This window comes from Xenopus tropicalis, chromosome 1 (assembly GCF_000004195.4).
Source record: "Xenopus tropicalis strain Nigerian chromosome 1, UCB_Xtro_10.0, whole genome shotgun sequence".
Lineage (NCBI taxonomy): Eukaryota > Metazoa > Chordata > Amphibia > Anura > Pipidae > Xenopus > Xenopus tropicalis.
The window spans coordinates 14,401,145-14,415,623 of NC_030677.2; the positions used below are offsets into that span (position 1 = coordinate 14,401,145).

At 44.7% G+C, this 14,479-nt stretch overlaps 1 protein-coding gene across 1 annotated transcript in view; it reads right to left on the bottom strand.

Annotated features, from left to right (window-relative positions):
• Positions 1 to 481: 481 nt before the first annotated feature.
• Positions 482 to 14,479, bottom strand: part of atp6v1b1 (ATPase H+ transporting V1 subunit B1) — a 40,460-nt gene continuing 26,462 nt past the window's right edge. Inside the window, 10 exon segments of the mRNA NM_001114262.1 lie at positions 482 to 809; positions 1,776 to 1,905; positions 2,747 to 2,851; positions 3,090 to 3,172; positions 3,423 to 3,573; positions 4,600 to 4,723; positions 5,806 to 5,903; positions 7,043 to 7,144; positions 7,746 to 7,885; positions 8,913 to 8,990. Of these exon segments, the coding sequence (NP_001107734.1) occupies positions 646 to 809; positions 1,776 to 1,905; positions 2,747 to 2,851; positions 3,090 to 3,172; positions 3,423 to 3,573; positions 4,600 to 4,723; positions 5,806 to 5,903; positions 7,043 to 7,144; positions 7,746 to 7,885; positions 8,913 to 8,990 (1,175 nt within the window). The 3' untranslated portion in view covers positions 482 to 645.

Here is a 14,479-nt window from a genome sequence, read left to right on the forward strand (position 1 = left end):
AAGACAAACAGAGCTACTAGTAGCAGCTACTTGTCGTGGCTACTAAAATAGACAATGCTGATCATTTACTGATAATTGTCTCTATGTGTGTTTTAGCAGAGGCAATTCTCACTATTGTCTATGGCACGTTAATTTCTGGCATTTAGTAGCCGTGACAAGTAGCTGCTACTGGTAGCTCTGTGTGTCTAAGGGTGAAGACACACAGAGCTACTAGTAGCAGCTACTTGTCGCGGCTACTAAAATAGACAATGCTATCTCTACGTGTGTTTTAGCAGAGGCAATTCTCAGTATTGTCTATGGCATGTTAATTTCTGGAGTTTAGTAGCCATGAAAAAGTAGCTGCTACAAGTAGCTCAGTGTGTCTTCACCCTTAACAGAAGCACCAGTAGGGGGATTCAGGTAAGTTTCCTACCAGGCCAATTTACCCGGGGGATAGAGTTAGGAAAGCTTAGCAAGGCAATGAAAACAACCCCACAGCAGCTTTAAAATATGTAATTTTATGAAAACTTGATATATTTAGTAACAGTCATAAAAATTAAATAGACCTTTTTAAAGAAGGCAAATTGAATGCTGTAACGATACATTGAACAGATTATTTTGTGAGCTGCTCTGTGATTTCTGTGATGATTCCAGAGAGCGTCGCCTCTACCGGGTTTTACTGGGCCCCTCCCCATGCGCCCTGGATTCCCGTGGGTAGAATTCAGCCAACATGGATTCCGGAATCCGCTTCAGCAGCTCCTTGGGGAAGATACGCAGCAGCTGCCAGCCAATGTCCAGCGACTCAAAGATGCTTCTGTTCTCATACGGACCTGAAGGGGTGAGAATGAGTGTAAATTTGCTAAAATCCAAGTTCTGCCAGATAAGGTTTAAAGGGGAAGTCTGCCTCAAATTACGGTTTTAATATCTGACACAATTGAGATGATCGTTTTCTGTGCAGCTTTGCATATACTACAGTATTCCATCATCTTTCTCCAAGGTGCAACTAGAAATAGCACCTAGTTGCTAAGGTGAGTGACCCACAGCAACCAGAAAGCAGATGTTTGTTGTTTTCATTTCTTTCTCATAACTCCTCCTTCTTTTTAGGCCCTCAGTTAGTTGGGCGGAAAGTCCCCGATTCCCTGTGTGCAGTTGGTGGGTACCCTGCCTGGGTTCCTGGCTTGAATTGATTTGCAGGTAGGGGTGGGCAGCAGGGACAGGGAAGGAGCCAAGTGTGTAATGGGTCGGAGTCGGGTTGTGGGTCAGCAGGTCTGATTTGGGCATGGGTCTGGCCAACTGGAACTGTTCAGGGCTCTACCCTCAGTTATTTATCCTTGATAATAAGGCAAATTTCTAGTAGCTAGGGTCAGCGACCCCTGCAGTCAGATAACAGTTCCGATGCCAAAATGGAGATTAATGGAGATTAAGTGCATTATGTCGGGCGAGAACTACATCAGCGCATTGAGGCATTCCTAGGCCCACTGAATAGTCAGCCATTTTGGCCCAGCTCATGGGTAACCACATCAGAGACCCTCTTGCAAAATGAAAGGATCTTGCTGTGTATGGCCAGCTTTAGAATCTACAGAATACTAGAATCAGACTGTAAGATTAACCTCCCCTTTAAATACTATCAGAAATGAGCGTGACGGTTCCTTTGGGAAACGTTTTGCACAGTCACAACTCTGTCACTCTCTATAGACTGCCGGCTACTATATCTTGCGTTTTGTATAGTGCTGCCTTCTATACAACAGTTTTCCGTAGAAGTCACGTGATGGTTTAGGGTGTAGACAGTCACTAACCTTGAGCGATAAACTGCTTTTCGAATTTCTGAAGGAATTCCAGATAGAGAAGGTCATCTGACGACAGGGCTTCTTCTCCAACAACAGCCTTCATTGCCTGCACATCCTTCCCAATAGCATAGCAGGCATACTGTGGCGAGACACGGGCACGGGTAGAGGGCATTAGGCCATTGGCTTAGGCAACAGCAAACAAATACCCATTTACAAGACATTAATTGATAGTATCTCTATTCTTGCTTCCTCAGCTAGTTCTCTATCAGGGGGCAAGTCTTCCAAAGCCAAATAAACTCAAGTTCAAAGAGCAAATGTGGTGGCACTGTAACACAACTTCATTGTTCAACTTCCTACTCCCTTGTATCATTAAGAGCAAGTACAACTCTATGTTATTACTGTCTTAAATTTAATTCTAGAACAAACCCTCACATAAATTGCCGCTAGAATGGCCAAGCTTATAGGTTTAGTGTAAGTAGATGAGACTCTATATCCTGTTTGGAAGTGTGGAATAACAGTAGCACCCCTTTTTACCATGGACCCCACCGACACCATTCTAAACAATGAAGAACAACCTGGATAAATATATAGTTGAAGTAAATGTAGAGCAAATGGAATTACTCAGCAAGTCCAGTTGCTCTAGATTTACTTCTACTGGATATACCATGACCTGGATGAATGAAAACCCCCATGGACAACCTGGTTAGAATATAGCTAAGCTACTAATGTAGTGAGGTCTTATCCTTTATACCCCGGGGGCATCAACAGAGGAACAGTTGGACAGTGATGGCTGGAATTTTTCATTTTTACACAAGGGGTGCTCATTGTATGACGATGAGGAAGGCCACCAACAAGTGGGCAAGAGGTTGGCCAGTGTGTAATGTGTTTTTTCCTGCCTAACAAATGCTGAAAACCAGAGAGTTTACCTTAGTTAAACAAAGCAAGGACTGTACAAAGTAATAGTGGGTACAACTACTCACCAGTTGGTTAGACACATCTCCATGGTCCTTGCGAGTCATGCCTTCTCCTATAGCCGACTTCATGAGACGTGACAGGGACGGCAGCACATTTATTGGTGGATAGATCTGTGGAAAATATTCTGTAAAATATGTTTCCTCCTGTAGGCTTCAAGTCCACATAGAGGCTGCCAAATAACCAATCATGGCCTTTATACTTACAGCCCTGGACTGTACAGTATAATGGGTATAGCTCATTGGATTCTCAGTACCTTTCTCCTCACTATGTTTGTATCTATATATGAAGGAGGGAGCACAATGACTGGCAATGAAACCCAAACTAGAGGCTGGCGGAACACTCACTGACCTGTCTGTTATGCAGCTGTCGGTCTACGTAGATCTGTCCTTCTGTGATAAACCCAGTTAAGTCGGGAATTGGGTGAGTAATATCTAAAGGGGAACAAAGATCCAAACGTAATTAAAGATACTTTCAGGGACTATACGTCAGACATAATGGCGAAGACTATAAACTGCAGTTGACAGATCAGAACTAACTGCCGATTGGTTGCTATGGGTAACTGCAGTGGTGCTGTTATTGCCCCTGTTAGTGATTATTAAATGAGACACCAGGGCATATATGGGCAGAACATTACAAATACACCATGATAACGGTAGGTTAGCCTTAATATAGATCACTCACCATCATTGGGCATGGTTAGAATAGGGATCTGTGTGATTGAGCCACTCCTCCCCTCCACTCTGCCTGCGCGCTCATAGATAGTGGCCAAATCCGTGTACATGTACCCCGGGAATCCGCGTCTGCCTGGCACTTCTTCTCGTGCGGCTGATACCTACAAGACCAAAAGGAAAGATGTTTAAATTAGTTCTATTGGTTTTCTTGGCATTTGTCTCAGGGGACCAAAATTTAGTCTGCGACTCAGGTCATGGTCAAAGAATCTATTTTGCACCATATTAATTATTGAATGTTATAGAAGAATAATTATCTTTACTAAAGAGAATCATGGGGTTCATGATCTATCATAAACAAAATGGAGACCCAGTTTTGGGTCCAACCTATAGGTTTCTTACTATTGAGTGCTATTCTGAGAGCTCCTATCTTGCTCCCTTCCCATTGTTCTGCTGATCGGCTGCTGGGGGTGAGGGGGGGGATATCACTCCAACTTGCAGCTCAGCAGTAAAGTGTGCCTGAGTCTGAGCTTTCAGAAGGAGCCAGCGCTACACATTAGAACGGCTTTCAGCTAACCTATTGTTTCTCCTACTCTCATGTAGCTGGAGGAGTCCCAAGCCGGACTTGGATTTCTTACTATTGAGTGCTATTCTGATACCTACTGGGAGCTGCTATCTTGCTCCCTTCCCATTGTTCTGCTGATCGGCTGCTGAGGGTGAGGGGGGGGATATCACTCCAACTTGCAGCGCAGCAGTAAAGTGTTCCTGAAGTTTATCAGAGCACAGGTCACATGGCTGGGGCACCCTGGGAAATTAAGAATATGGCTAGCCCCATGGGAAAACAGATTACAATGCAGGATTCTGCTGGAGAAGCTCTATTAACTGATGCGTTTTGAAACAAACATGTTTTCCCATGACAGTGTGTTGCCATAGCCATTTGCCATGGTGGGGGAGTAAGTGAGCTACTTTATCTTTCAATAAAGTAAATGCAAATACTGAAAGATATTAGTGAGTCCACCTAAAAACTACTTTAGATATGTCTGTAGGACCCACTCATGAATCCATGGAATCCTTCAATCTGTATATTGTGTGTTTTACTCACCCACTGCAATATGGGAAGCAAAAGCACAACACAACTATGTACCATTGTGACCCTCAGAGTGTCCCCTCCCCCTCCCAATGATACATACCTCACGCAGGGCTTCAGCATAGGAGCTCATGTCTGTGAGAATGACCAGGACATGCTTCTCACACTGATAGGCCAGGTATTCCGCCTCCGTCAGGGCCAGGCGAGGGGTAATTATCCTCTCAATTCTAAAATGAAGCTTTCATTGTTACTTCTACCTTACGAGGAGATACCATCATAATATCCCAAATGTGCAACCATGACTGAACCCAATGCAATGGAGTATAGATGAATAAAGATCCAAGATTATTGCATTCTCTGACTTATGGACTATGGACTATTTGATTGTGATCAAATAATGTGATATTAAATAGGAGGCATTCAGTTTGGAAGGTTCTATGATCTAGAACCTCAAGGCAAAAGCCTTTGAGTTGAAGGGAGTGTGTACAAGAATAAGTGTGAGTTGTGTAACCAAGATATCTACACATCGGTGACACGAGTCTGAGGAAGGACTTTTATTTCACCTATTTTCCCAATGAGGAGTGTGTTGACGGGTCCATTTCAAAATGGCGGCCTGCTAACCAGTTACTGCCCTTGTCAAGTTTGCTTCTCACTGTCTGATCAGAAACATATCAGAAAAAGTGTCCCGTGGGATGGTTCCTTTCTATTTTACAGTCAAAAACTGCTTGCACTCCACTTTAGTATGGCAGCATTTTGCCTGGTCACAGCCATTGTTCAATGGTTACTATTGTAAGGTAAATGGAGATACAATGAAGATAAAATACACCATAAGACCTAGTGGTTCCCAGAAGGTCTTCCCCCTTGGGGGGGCCTTCAGCAGTAACAGGGGTGGCCATGTCTGAAGGTTAGTTTGGGGTAAATATGGGTAGAAGGTTTATCTGCTGTCTAGATACACCTAAAAGCCCAGCCGGTGGGCCAGTCAAGATAACAGATATAAAGAAGGTATCAGTCATTCAGCCATAGTTCCAAGAGTATCTACACAACCAATAAGTATTTGTCCCATATCTCATCCCATATCTCTGAGATATGGGACAAATACTTATTGGTTGTGTAGATATTCTTGGAACTATGGCTGAATGACTGATACACCAATGTTTTCTTTCTTTATATCTGTTATCTTGGAACCCTAAGGGAGGCCTGAACTGAAAAAATTCAGACGCCCACTGCCTTAGAGAAACACAAGGCGTTTTCATTCATTACAACTGGATTATTCTGCACTTTTTTGTACCGTCTCTAGGTGAATACGTACGTGGGATCGTTGGCGAGATTCAAGAAGAGACAGACATTGTCCATGGTCCCATTCTGCTCAAAGTCAGACTTGAAAAAACGGGCAGTCTCCATGTTTACCTGCCAACGTAAGTAGGAAAATCAAGGCAATTATATTGACCTCTTTAGATGCTTTCACCAATAGCAGGGCACATTAGCTAGTCTACAGTCTTCTACCTCTGGGCAGGGAAAGGGTTTGAAGGGTTACATTTGGAAATACCTGATGATCTATAAACAAAATGGCTGAAAGACCAAGACCCATGAGAGTTTCTCAGCTGAAACTGAAAACCTGACAGTAAGTAACCCCTTAGGGCAAAGACAGGGCGAAATATATGTCGCCCCAACCGTGTGGTGCAAAAATCATGCATTTATCAGGTTATTGGCCAATATTAAGGCAAATGGTAATAAGAGATAGCAGGAGATGCCATGGTGGTAGAAGTTCTAATAATATCTAAAGAGTCTTTTCATTGCATAGAGCCCTAGACTATTCATTGCATAGAGCCCTAGACTATTCATTGTATAGAGCCCTAGACTATTCATTGCATAGAGCCCTAGACTATAGAGCCCTAGACTATTCATTGCAGAGAGCCCTAGACTATAGAGCCATAGACTATTCATTGCATAGAGCCCTAGACTATTCATTGCATAGAGCCCTAGACTATTCATTGCATAGAGCCCTAGACTATCTATAGAGTCTTTTCATTGCATAGAGCCCTAGACTATTCATTGCATAGAGCCCTAGACTATAGAGCCCTAGACTATAGAGCCCCAGACTATAGAGCCCTAGACTATAGAGCCCTAGACTATAAAGCCCTAGACTATTCATTGCATAGAGCCGTAGACTATTCATTGCATAGAGCCCTAGACTATAGAGCCCTAGACTATTCATTGCATAGAGCCCTAGACTATAGAGCCCTAGACTATAGAGCCCTAGACTATTCATTGCATAGAGCCCTAGACTATAGAGCCCTAGACTATAGAGCCCTAGACTATTCATTGCAGACTATAGAGCCCTTGACTATTCATTGCATAGAGACCTAGACTATTAGCAGTAACTGTTAACAAAGATATTAGGGGATGTGAGGGTAACTAAGAGTCTGTATTTTTATTTGGATTACAAGTATAAGAGGGTTGAAATAAGGATGTGTCAACCTCTTTGCTCCCAACTCTGGGCAATTGAATGGCTTAATGTTGCCTTCATGCTCCTCCTCCGTACTTACCCCCATTGCAGCAAACACAATGGCAAAGTTATCGTCGCTGTAATCCATCACGTCCTTGGACTTCTTTACCAGGCCGGCCTGCCTGCAGATCTGAGCTGCTATCTACAGAAAAAACAGAACGTTTGTCTAGAGAATGAGGTCTGGACAACAACATCCTGATTCAAGCGGTTATAGAAAGTTCTACATTTGTCCTTAGACTTATAGGGACTTACCACAGGGTCCCCACAGGTTTCCCACCTACAAACAAACTACTTTCCATTGGGTGGCCGAAAAGAAGCAAAGAGGCCCCTTCACAATAGTCTAGGCCGGTGATCCCCAACCAGTGGCTCTGGGGCAACATGTTGCTCCCCACCCCATTTGATGTTGCTCTCAGTGGTCTCAAAGTAGGTGCCATTTTTACATTTCTGACAAATTTTGGAAGCCTCCTGCAGTCTATGAGTCCACATGGGGCTACTAAATAGCCAATCACAGCCCTAATTTGGCCTCCCCAAAGAACTTATTTCATGCTTGTGTGGCTCATCAACACTTTTTACATCTGAGAGTGGCTCACAAGTAAAAAAGGTTGGGGATCAATGGTCTAGGTGGTCAACCTGAACCAACAATGCAAAGGTGGCCAAGCCCTTGTATGGCATCCATGGTTTGATTGGTCAGATACTATGAGCCTTTGGGAACTGTTAAACTTAACATAAAGGAACACAGGTACCTCATTATGGGGCAACCCGGCAGCTGAAAAGATAGGGATTTTCTGCCCTCTGGCAATGCTGTTCATAACGTCGATAGGTGAGATCCCAGTCTGAATCATCTCCTCGGGGTACGTTCGCACATAGGGGTTGATTGGCTGTCCTGTAACAATGTAATAAGGAACTTGTTAGGGATAATTGCTTTTCTATCAGGTTATCCCTCTCTCCCCTGCCTTTGCTCATATAAAAGTGATGCCCAGTTACATAGCTTACTTTATACACTCCTGACTTTGTGACCGGATGGCTCATAACCTTATTTTGTCCCATAGGCCTTCTGTTGTGTTATAAAGCCCACAGACATGTGATATTTTCAGCCTAGTCCTTGTCAAGCTTTCAGGCAGTTCACTTTCTAATCAATGGGAACCAGAGGAGGTAAGTCCCAGCTAGCAAGAGGGAGTATGATAGAATCCATTAGGAATTTTCTTATAGCCGATATAGGTAGATGCAGTACAGGTATCGGACCCCTTATCTGGAAACCCGTTATCCAGAAAGCTCCGAATTACGGAAAGCCTGTCTCCCATAGACTCCATTTTAATCAAATAATTCAGAATTTTAAAACTGATTTCCTTTTTCTCTGTAGTAATAAAAAAATACCTTGTAATTGATCCCAACTAAGATATAATTAATCCTTATTGGATGCAAAACAATCCTATTGGGGTTAATTAATGTTTTATTGATTTTTTAGCAAACTTTAGGTATGGAGATCCAAATTACGGAAAGACCCCTTATCCGGAATACCCTTGGTCCCGAGCATTCTGGATAATGGGTTCCATACCTGTACCATGAAATTATGGTAGCACAGATATTTTCCTGTGATCAGCACAATCCAGTAGGAACAGCCCCCTAAGCTTGCCCATAGCTCTTTCCAGCTTTTAAATGGGGGTCACTGATCCCAGGAACCAAAAAACTATTCTTTTAAAAGGCTACAATTGTATTGTTAGTGTTACCTTTTATTACTTATCTTGCTATTACGCCTGTCCATATTCCTGTCTCTCTTTCAAACCACTGCCTGGTTGCTAGGTTAAAACATACCCTAGCAACCAGTTGCAAATAGTCTCAGAATAGCCCTCTCTACACTATACCAAAAGTTAAATTACGGCGAACAACCCATTGAAGTTTTTTTCCCTTACCGTTGATATCTAAATAATCTTCCGCCATTACGGTGGGGCCTTTGTCAATTGGTTTCCCAGAACCGTTAAACACACGCCCTGAAATGAAATGAGGAGTGATTGCGTTATTTCATGACATTCCAAAATCATCCATTTTCTTAAGCCACACCCCTCTCAGCTCTAAGTTCACCCTGATCTTACCTAGCTCCTCCCTGATCTTACATAGCCCCTCCCCTTTTTAATTGCATAATTTCACGCAATTCGCACATAATCAACCGGTTTGTTTTAAAGGCACAGAAGCCACAACCCCGTGATATTCCATTCAGTTTACTACTGATTTACTAGGCCGTGCAAATCAGCTCTGCATTCTGAATGAGCCCCATTTCTTAGAATACACAGAATAATTTTGCCCTTTCATTCGCTTGAATGATCATCAGCTCACATGCCTGGCGTAGCAATTATTATTCAAGGGAGCGGAGACGCAATTCCCAGCCATTTTCAGCCTGTGGAGAAGGAAATCGCGTGGGCAGCAAAAATCGCTGCCATTTAAAAAAACGCCACTGGGTAACTGGGGGTACTGGGAGTTGCAGTTCAACAACAGTCTGAGGGATATGGTTATAAATACACTAACAGAGTGAATCAGTTTGGGTTGCGTGACTAAGAAGCCACTAGGCTCTGCATCAGGGATCTGCCCCCACCCCCCCGCGTCACTGGCCGGTTGGGTTATCCCAGGTCTGTCACTGCTTTACTGTCACAGCACATCACACTCCCGGCCACTTCCAATGGGAGATTCAGTGAGCATGAAAGGTCAGTAGCCACGGGAGCTGGGCTGGTACCTCCCTGCCATGTCCCCCTGTCACTGTCGCACATAAACATGAACCCCCCAAATAGAAGGATTTAGGGTCTGCCCATGTGGGCATGGATTCCTCCATGGTTATAAAGTTATTTGCAAATGTAATTGCTATTGAAAGAACTATCTGTCCCTTTCTGTTCTGACTCCTGAAACAATATAGTAGAAGTCACTCCACCTACAGGCCTGTTAATCAGATGGCAATCATTAGGCAAAAAAAAAAGCTTTAGAGATGCCCTTGTTTTACTGCCCTGTGACTGTAGGTGGGGCTAGAGTAAGGCAGAGCAATAAGCGCTGGTTATAGGGACAGGTGATCACTGTAGGGATATAGAACTCAGTATGTAATTCATTCTGCTAACAGCAGGGGGCGAGCTGCTAATTTGGCAGGGAGGTTGTTATCCACACAATTCCTCTTCGGGGTGAATTTTGGTTGTAAGTTGAAATTATTGGCTGGCATGTCGGTCTCAGTTATGTTAATTCTTTCTTGTGAAGTTTTTAATAAAAACACATAAAACCCACATTCACATTAGAACCTCATTACAAAGCCATGGACACAGCTTTGTCTCACTGGAAGGGCTCATTGCTAGAGTGCAAGCTCTTTAGACTGAGACCACAGCCACCTATGTTTTGGGGACTGGTTGTAAGTGTCTCTCTTTGCAGTTACACTTTTTAGAGGGAGTTGCCATAATGATTTCCCCAGTCTGGCAGAGCTGGACGTTTACATCAAAATCACAGTATCTTAGTGGGAGGCTGATTGTACTAGCGAGCAATGGCCAACAGATGGGGTCAGAGAGCACAACTGGTGGCTTCAACCCAGCTATTCCACCTCCCCCCTTATTTTATATTGTTACTGAATAGTCTGCTGGAAGGGAACTGCAATCTCTATATAATGATTGCAGTCTTTAGGGCCCCAGTCGCCATCTTGCCCTACTGTCACCTTCTTGGGGCCCCAGTCGCCATCTTGCCCTACTGTCATCTTCTTGGGGCCCCAGTCGCCATCTTGCCCTACTGTCACCTTCTTGGGGCCCCAGTCGCAATCTTGCCCTACTGTCACCTTCTTGGGGCCCCAGTCACCATCTTGCCCTACTGTCACTTTCTTGGGGCCCCAGTCGCCATCTTGCCCTACTATCACGTTCTTGGGGCCCCAGTCGCCATCTTGCCCTATTGTCACCTTCTTGGGGCCCCATTCGCCATCTTGCCCTACTGTCACCTTCTTGGGGCCTCAGTCGCCATCTTGCCCTACTGTCACCTTCTTGGGGCCCCAGTCACCATCTTGCCCTACAGTCACCTTCTTGGGTCCCCAGTCGCCATCTTGCCCTACTGTCACCTTCTTGGGGCCCCAGTCACCATCTTGCCCTACTGTCACCTTCTTGTGGCCCCAGTCACCATCTTGCCCTACTGTCACCTTCTTGGGGCCCCAGTCGCCATCTTGCCCTACTGTCACCTTCTTGGGGCCCCAGTCGCCATCTTGCCCTACTGTCACCTTCTTGGGGCCCCAGTCGCCATCTTGCCCTACAGTCACCTTCTTGGGTCCCCAGTCGCCATCTTGCCCTACTGTCACCTTCTTGGGGCGCCAGTCGCCATCTTGCCCTACTGTCGCCTTCTTGGGACCCCAGTCGCCATCTTGCCCTACTGTCACCTTCTTGGGGCCCCAGTCGCCATCTTGCCCTACTGTCACCTTCTTGGGGCCCCAGTCGCCATCTTGCCCTACTGTCACCTTCTTGGGGCCCCAGTCGCCATCTTGCCCTACTGTCACCTTCTTGGGGCCCCAGGCGCCATCTTGCCCTACTGTCACCTTCTTGGGACCCCAGTCGCCATCTTGCCCTACTGTCACTTTCTTGGGGCCCCAGTCGCCATCTTGCCCTACTGTCACCTTCTTGGGGCCCCAGTCACCATCTTGCCCTACTGTCACCTTCTTGGGGCCCCAGTCGCCGTCTTGCCCTACTATCATCTTCTTGGGGCCCCAGTCGCCATCTTGCCCTACTGTCACCTTCTTGGGGCCCCAGTCGCCATCTTGCCCTACTGTCACCTTCTTGGGGCCCCAGTCGCCATCTTGCCCTACTGTCACTTTCTTGGGGCCCCAGTCGCCATCTTGCCCTACTATCACGTTCTTGGGGCCCCAGTCGCCATCTTGCCCTATTGTCACCTTCTTGGGGCCCCAGTCGCCATCTTGCCCTACTGTCACATTCTTGGGGCCCCAGTCGCCATCTTGCCCTACTGTCACCTTCTTGGGGCCCCAGTCGCCATCTTGCCCTACTGTCACCTTCTTGGGTCCCCAGTCGCCATCTTGCCCTACTGTCACCTTCTTGGGGCCCCAGTTGCCATCTTGCCCTACTGTCACCTTCTTGGGGCCCCAGTCGCCATCTTGCCCTACTGTCACCTTCTTGGGGCCCCAGTCACCATCTTGCCCTACAGTCACCTTCTTGGGTCCCCAGTCACCATCTTGCCCTACTGTCACCTTCTTGGGGCCCCAGTCGCCATCTTGCCCTACTGTCACCTTCTTGGGGCCCCAGTCGCCATCTTGCCCTACTGTCATTCCTGTTACTCCTAGCTGCAATACCCCTTTCCATCTCTATTTTAGCTGCCCGATAGCTTTATTTGCTTCCTTGTACCTGATGAGAGTCCCAGCTAACTTGACTGCTTTAAAAGCACATTTTTTCTTATCAACCTCAACACATTTTGCCCATCTGTCACCATCTTACCCAACTGCCTAATGCTAATCACCTTGCCCTACTGTCAGTTTCATTTTATTAAATCCATGCTACAACAAATTCATCAATAAAATGCATCTATATAAAATATGGCTGTGAATTACTCAATACATATATATATATATACAGATCAAATAAAATAATAATACAAGTAATGGTTAATATAAACTAAGTACATCAAGTTGTGGGAAACCTAATAGCTCAGACACAGACATTAGTTTAAATAAGACAGAGAATGTCGTATCTAATATTAGGGGCCTGTTACTTAAGGGGGAACAGGGTATTTATTGTAATTATAAACATGATAATCACCAAAGGGAGACTTGTTTAAACCTATATATTGAGGGCACTTAGTTGAAAATTGTTCCCAATAGTATAAAATAAATAGAAATAATAATATAAATATTTTATTTGATCTGTATATATATGTATTGAGTAATGCACAGCCATATTTTATATTGATGCGTTTTACTGATGAATTTGCTGCAGCATGGATTTAATAACACGGAATTTTCTTTAAAACCCAAATATTTGTTACTTTGACACGAGAGGAGCGCCAACTCTTTGGGGATTTATATTAATGTGTCTTAATTGGGATCAGGTGGAGGAAGGCCGCTCACTATTGCAGGAATTTATTAGTGCACTTGTTATAATAATCATTTTTTTATCACAATTTTGTTTAACGGGTGAAAGTTAATGCGTTTGAAATTAATAACATTGTAACTATAGAATTGAAGGGGCACCTATACACTGGCGCAGGTTTGGTTGTTTTAAATATCTACTGTCAGTTTCCATTGGTCAAACAGTGGATTCCCCATGTGCTAAATAGCTGTGGGTGTACCCCCTGCCCCCCAGCGACACCTAGTGGGGTGCATCTCTGGCCGCTGCTGCCCGTGCCGGTATCTATATTGTGCAGCAACATCAAAATAAGTTTAGCTTATATTTATAACTCTAATTCATCACCCCCTGCGACCCCTGGATTTAAGGAATATGATCAAGTCATATGACAAAATTAGACTCCACTTTATTCAAGTTCTCAGGCTCTTGCTGAACTACAACTAACAGCTTCCCTAGACATCCCTCAGCGACGCAGCTTCAGCAGTAGCTTAAAGGCAGATTTGCCATGCTTGGCTTACAGTCTCACACACCCTTTCCTTGCCAGCATTGCACATGTTTAATCAGATTTTGCCCAAGGGGGGCATATAGCGCAGGTTAAGCAGGGTCCCTCCTTAATACAGGGAAGCTATATGAGTTATTATTTAATAAAATGTTTTGGTTTATAATCAGGCACCCAAGGGTGGCACCCTAACCAGAGTCACACGTACAACAGACGCCGCTGCCCTCCGGTAACTAGAGAGTGCTGCCAGGAAGGGAAATAATCTTCTGCATTTCAGACTTCCAAGCCTAATTAGCCGCCTCCCACCGACCTATAATTCACTTTATTTAGAGAGGCTCTTAGCTGCTGCACAAGGGGAATAACAAATGGGGAATTAATTGGGTTTTTTTTTTATTTTTTCATCTTTTTTTCTCTGTTAATTTTTATTTTGAAGGTTTTCATGAAGTTAACATCTTAATTAAACGGGGAGGGGCATTTCTTCCCAAATGTAGCCATTCACTCCTGAATCAATAGATCTGCCATGTGGACTGGCCCACTGGGATACCTGGAAAACTACCTGTGCCCAGGTGTCGGTGGAGGTGTAAAAGTGCTGTTTTAGGATCTCCAGTTTGGAATTTATACAGCTGGTTGCTATGGTCAGTGCACATAGCAACAAGTAAGAGGTTTGAAGGATAGGGTTTCTGGGTGTCTGGGTGAGTTTATTTGAAGTTTAAGTTCAAAATGATTAGAAGAGAGTTTGTGGATGGGGTAGGTTGGTAAAGGGGCACTGAATAGCTATTATTGATTCCTTATCATTGCAGTGTTCTTCCATCCCCAGCAGGTGGAGCTACTGAGCAATCCTGCTCCCCTTGCAGGACATATTGCTTATGATGGCCATACATGGGCAGTTTTACTCTGCCGATTCCTCATT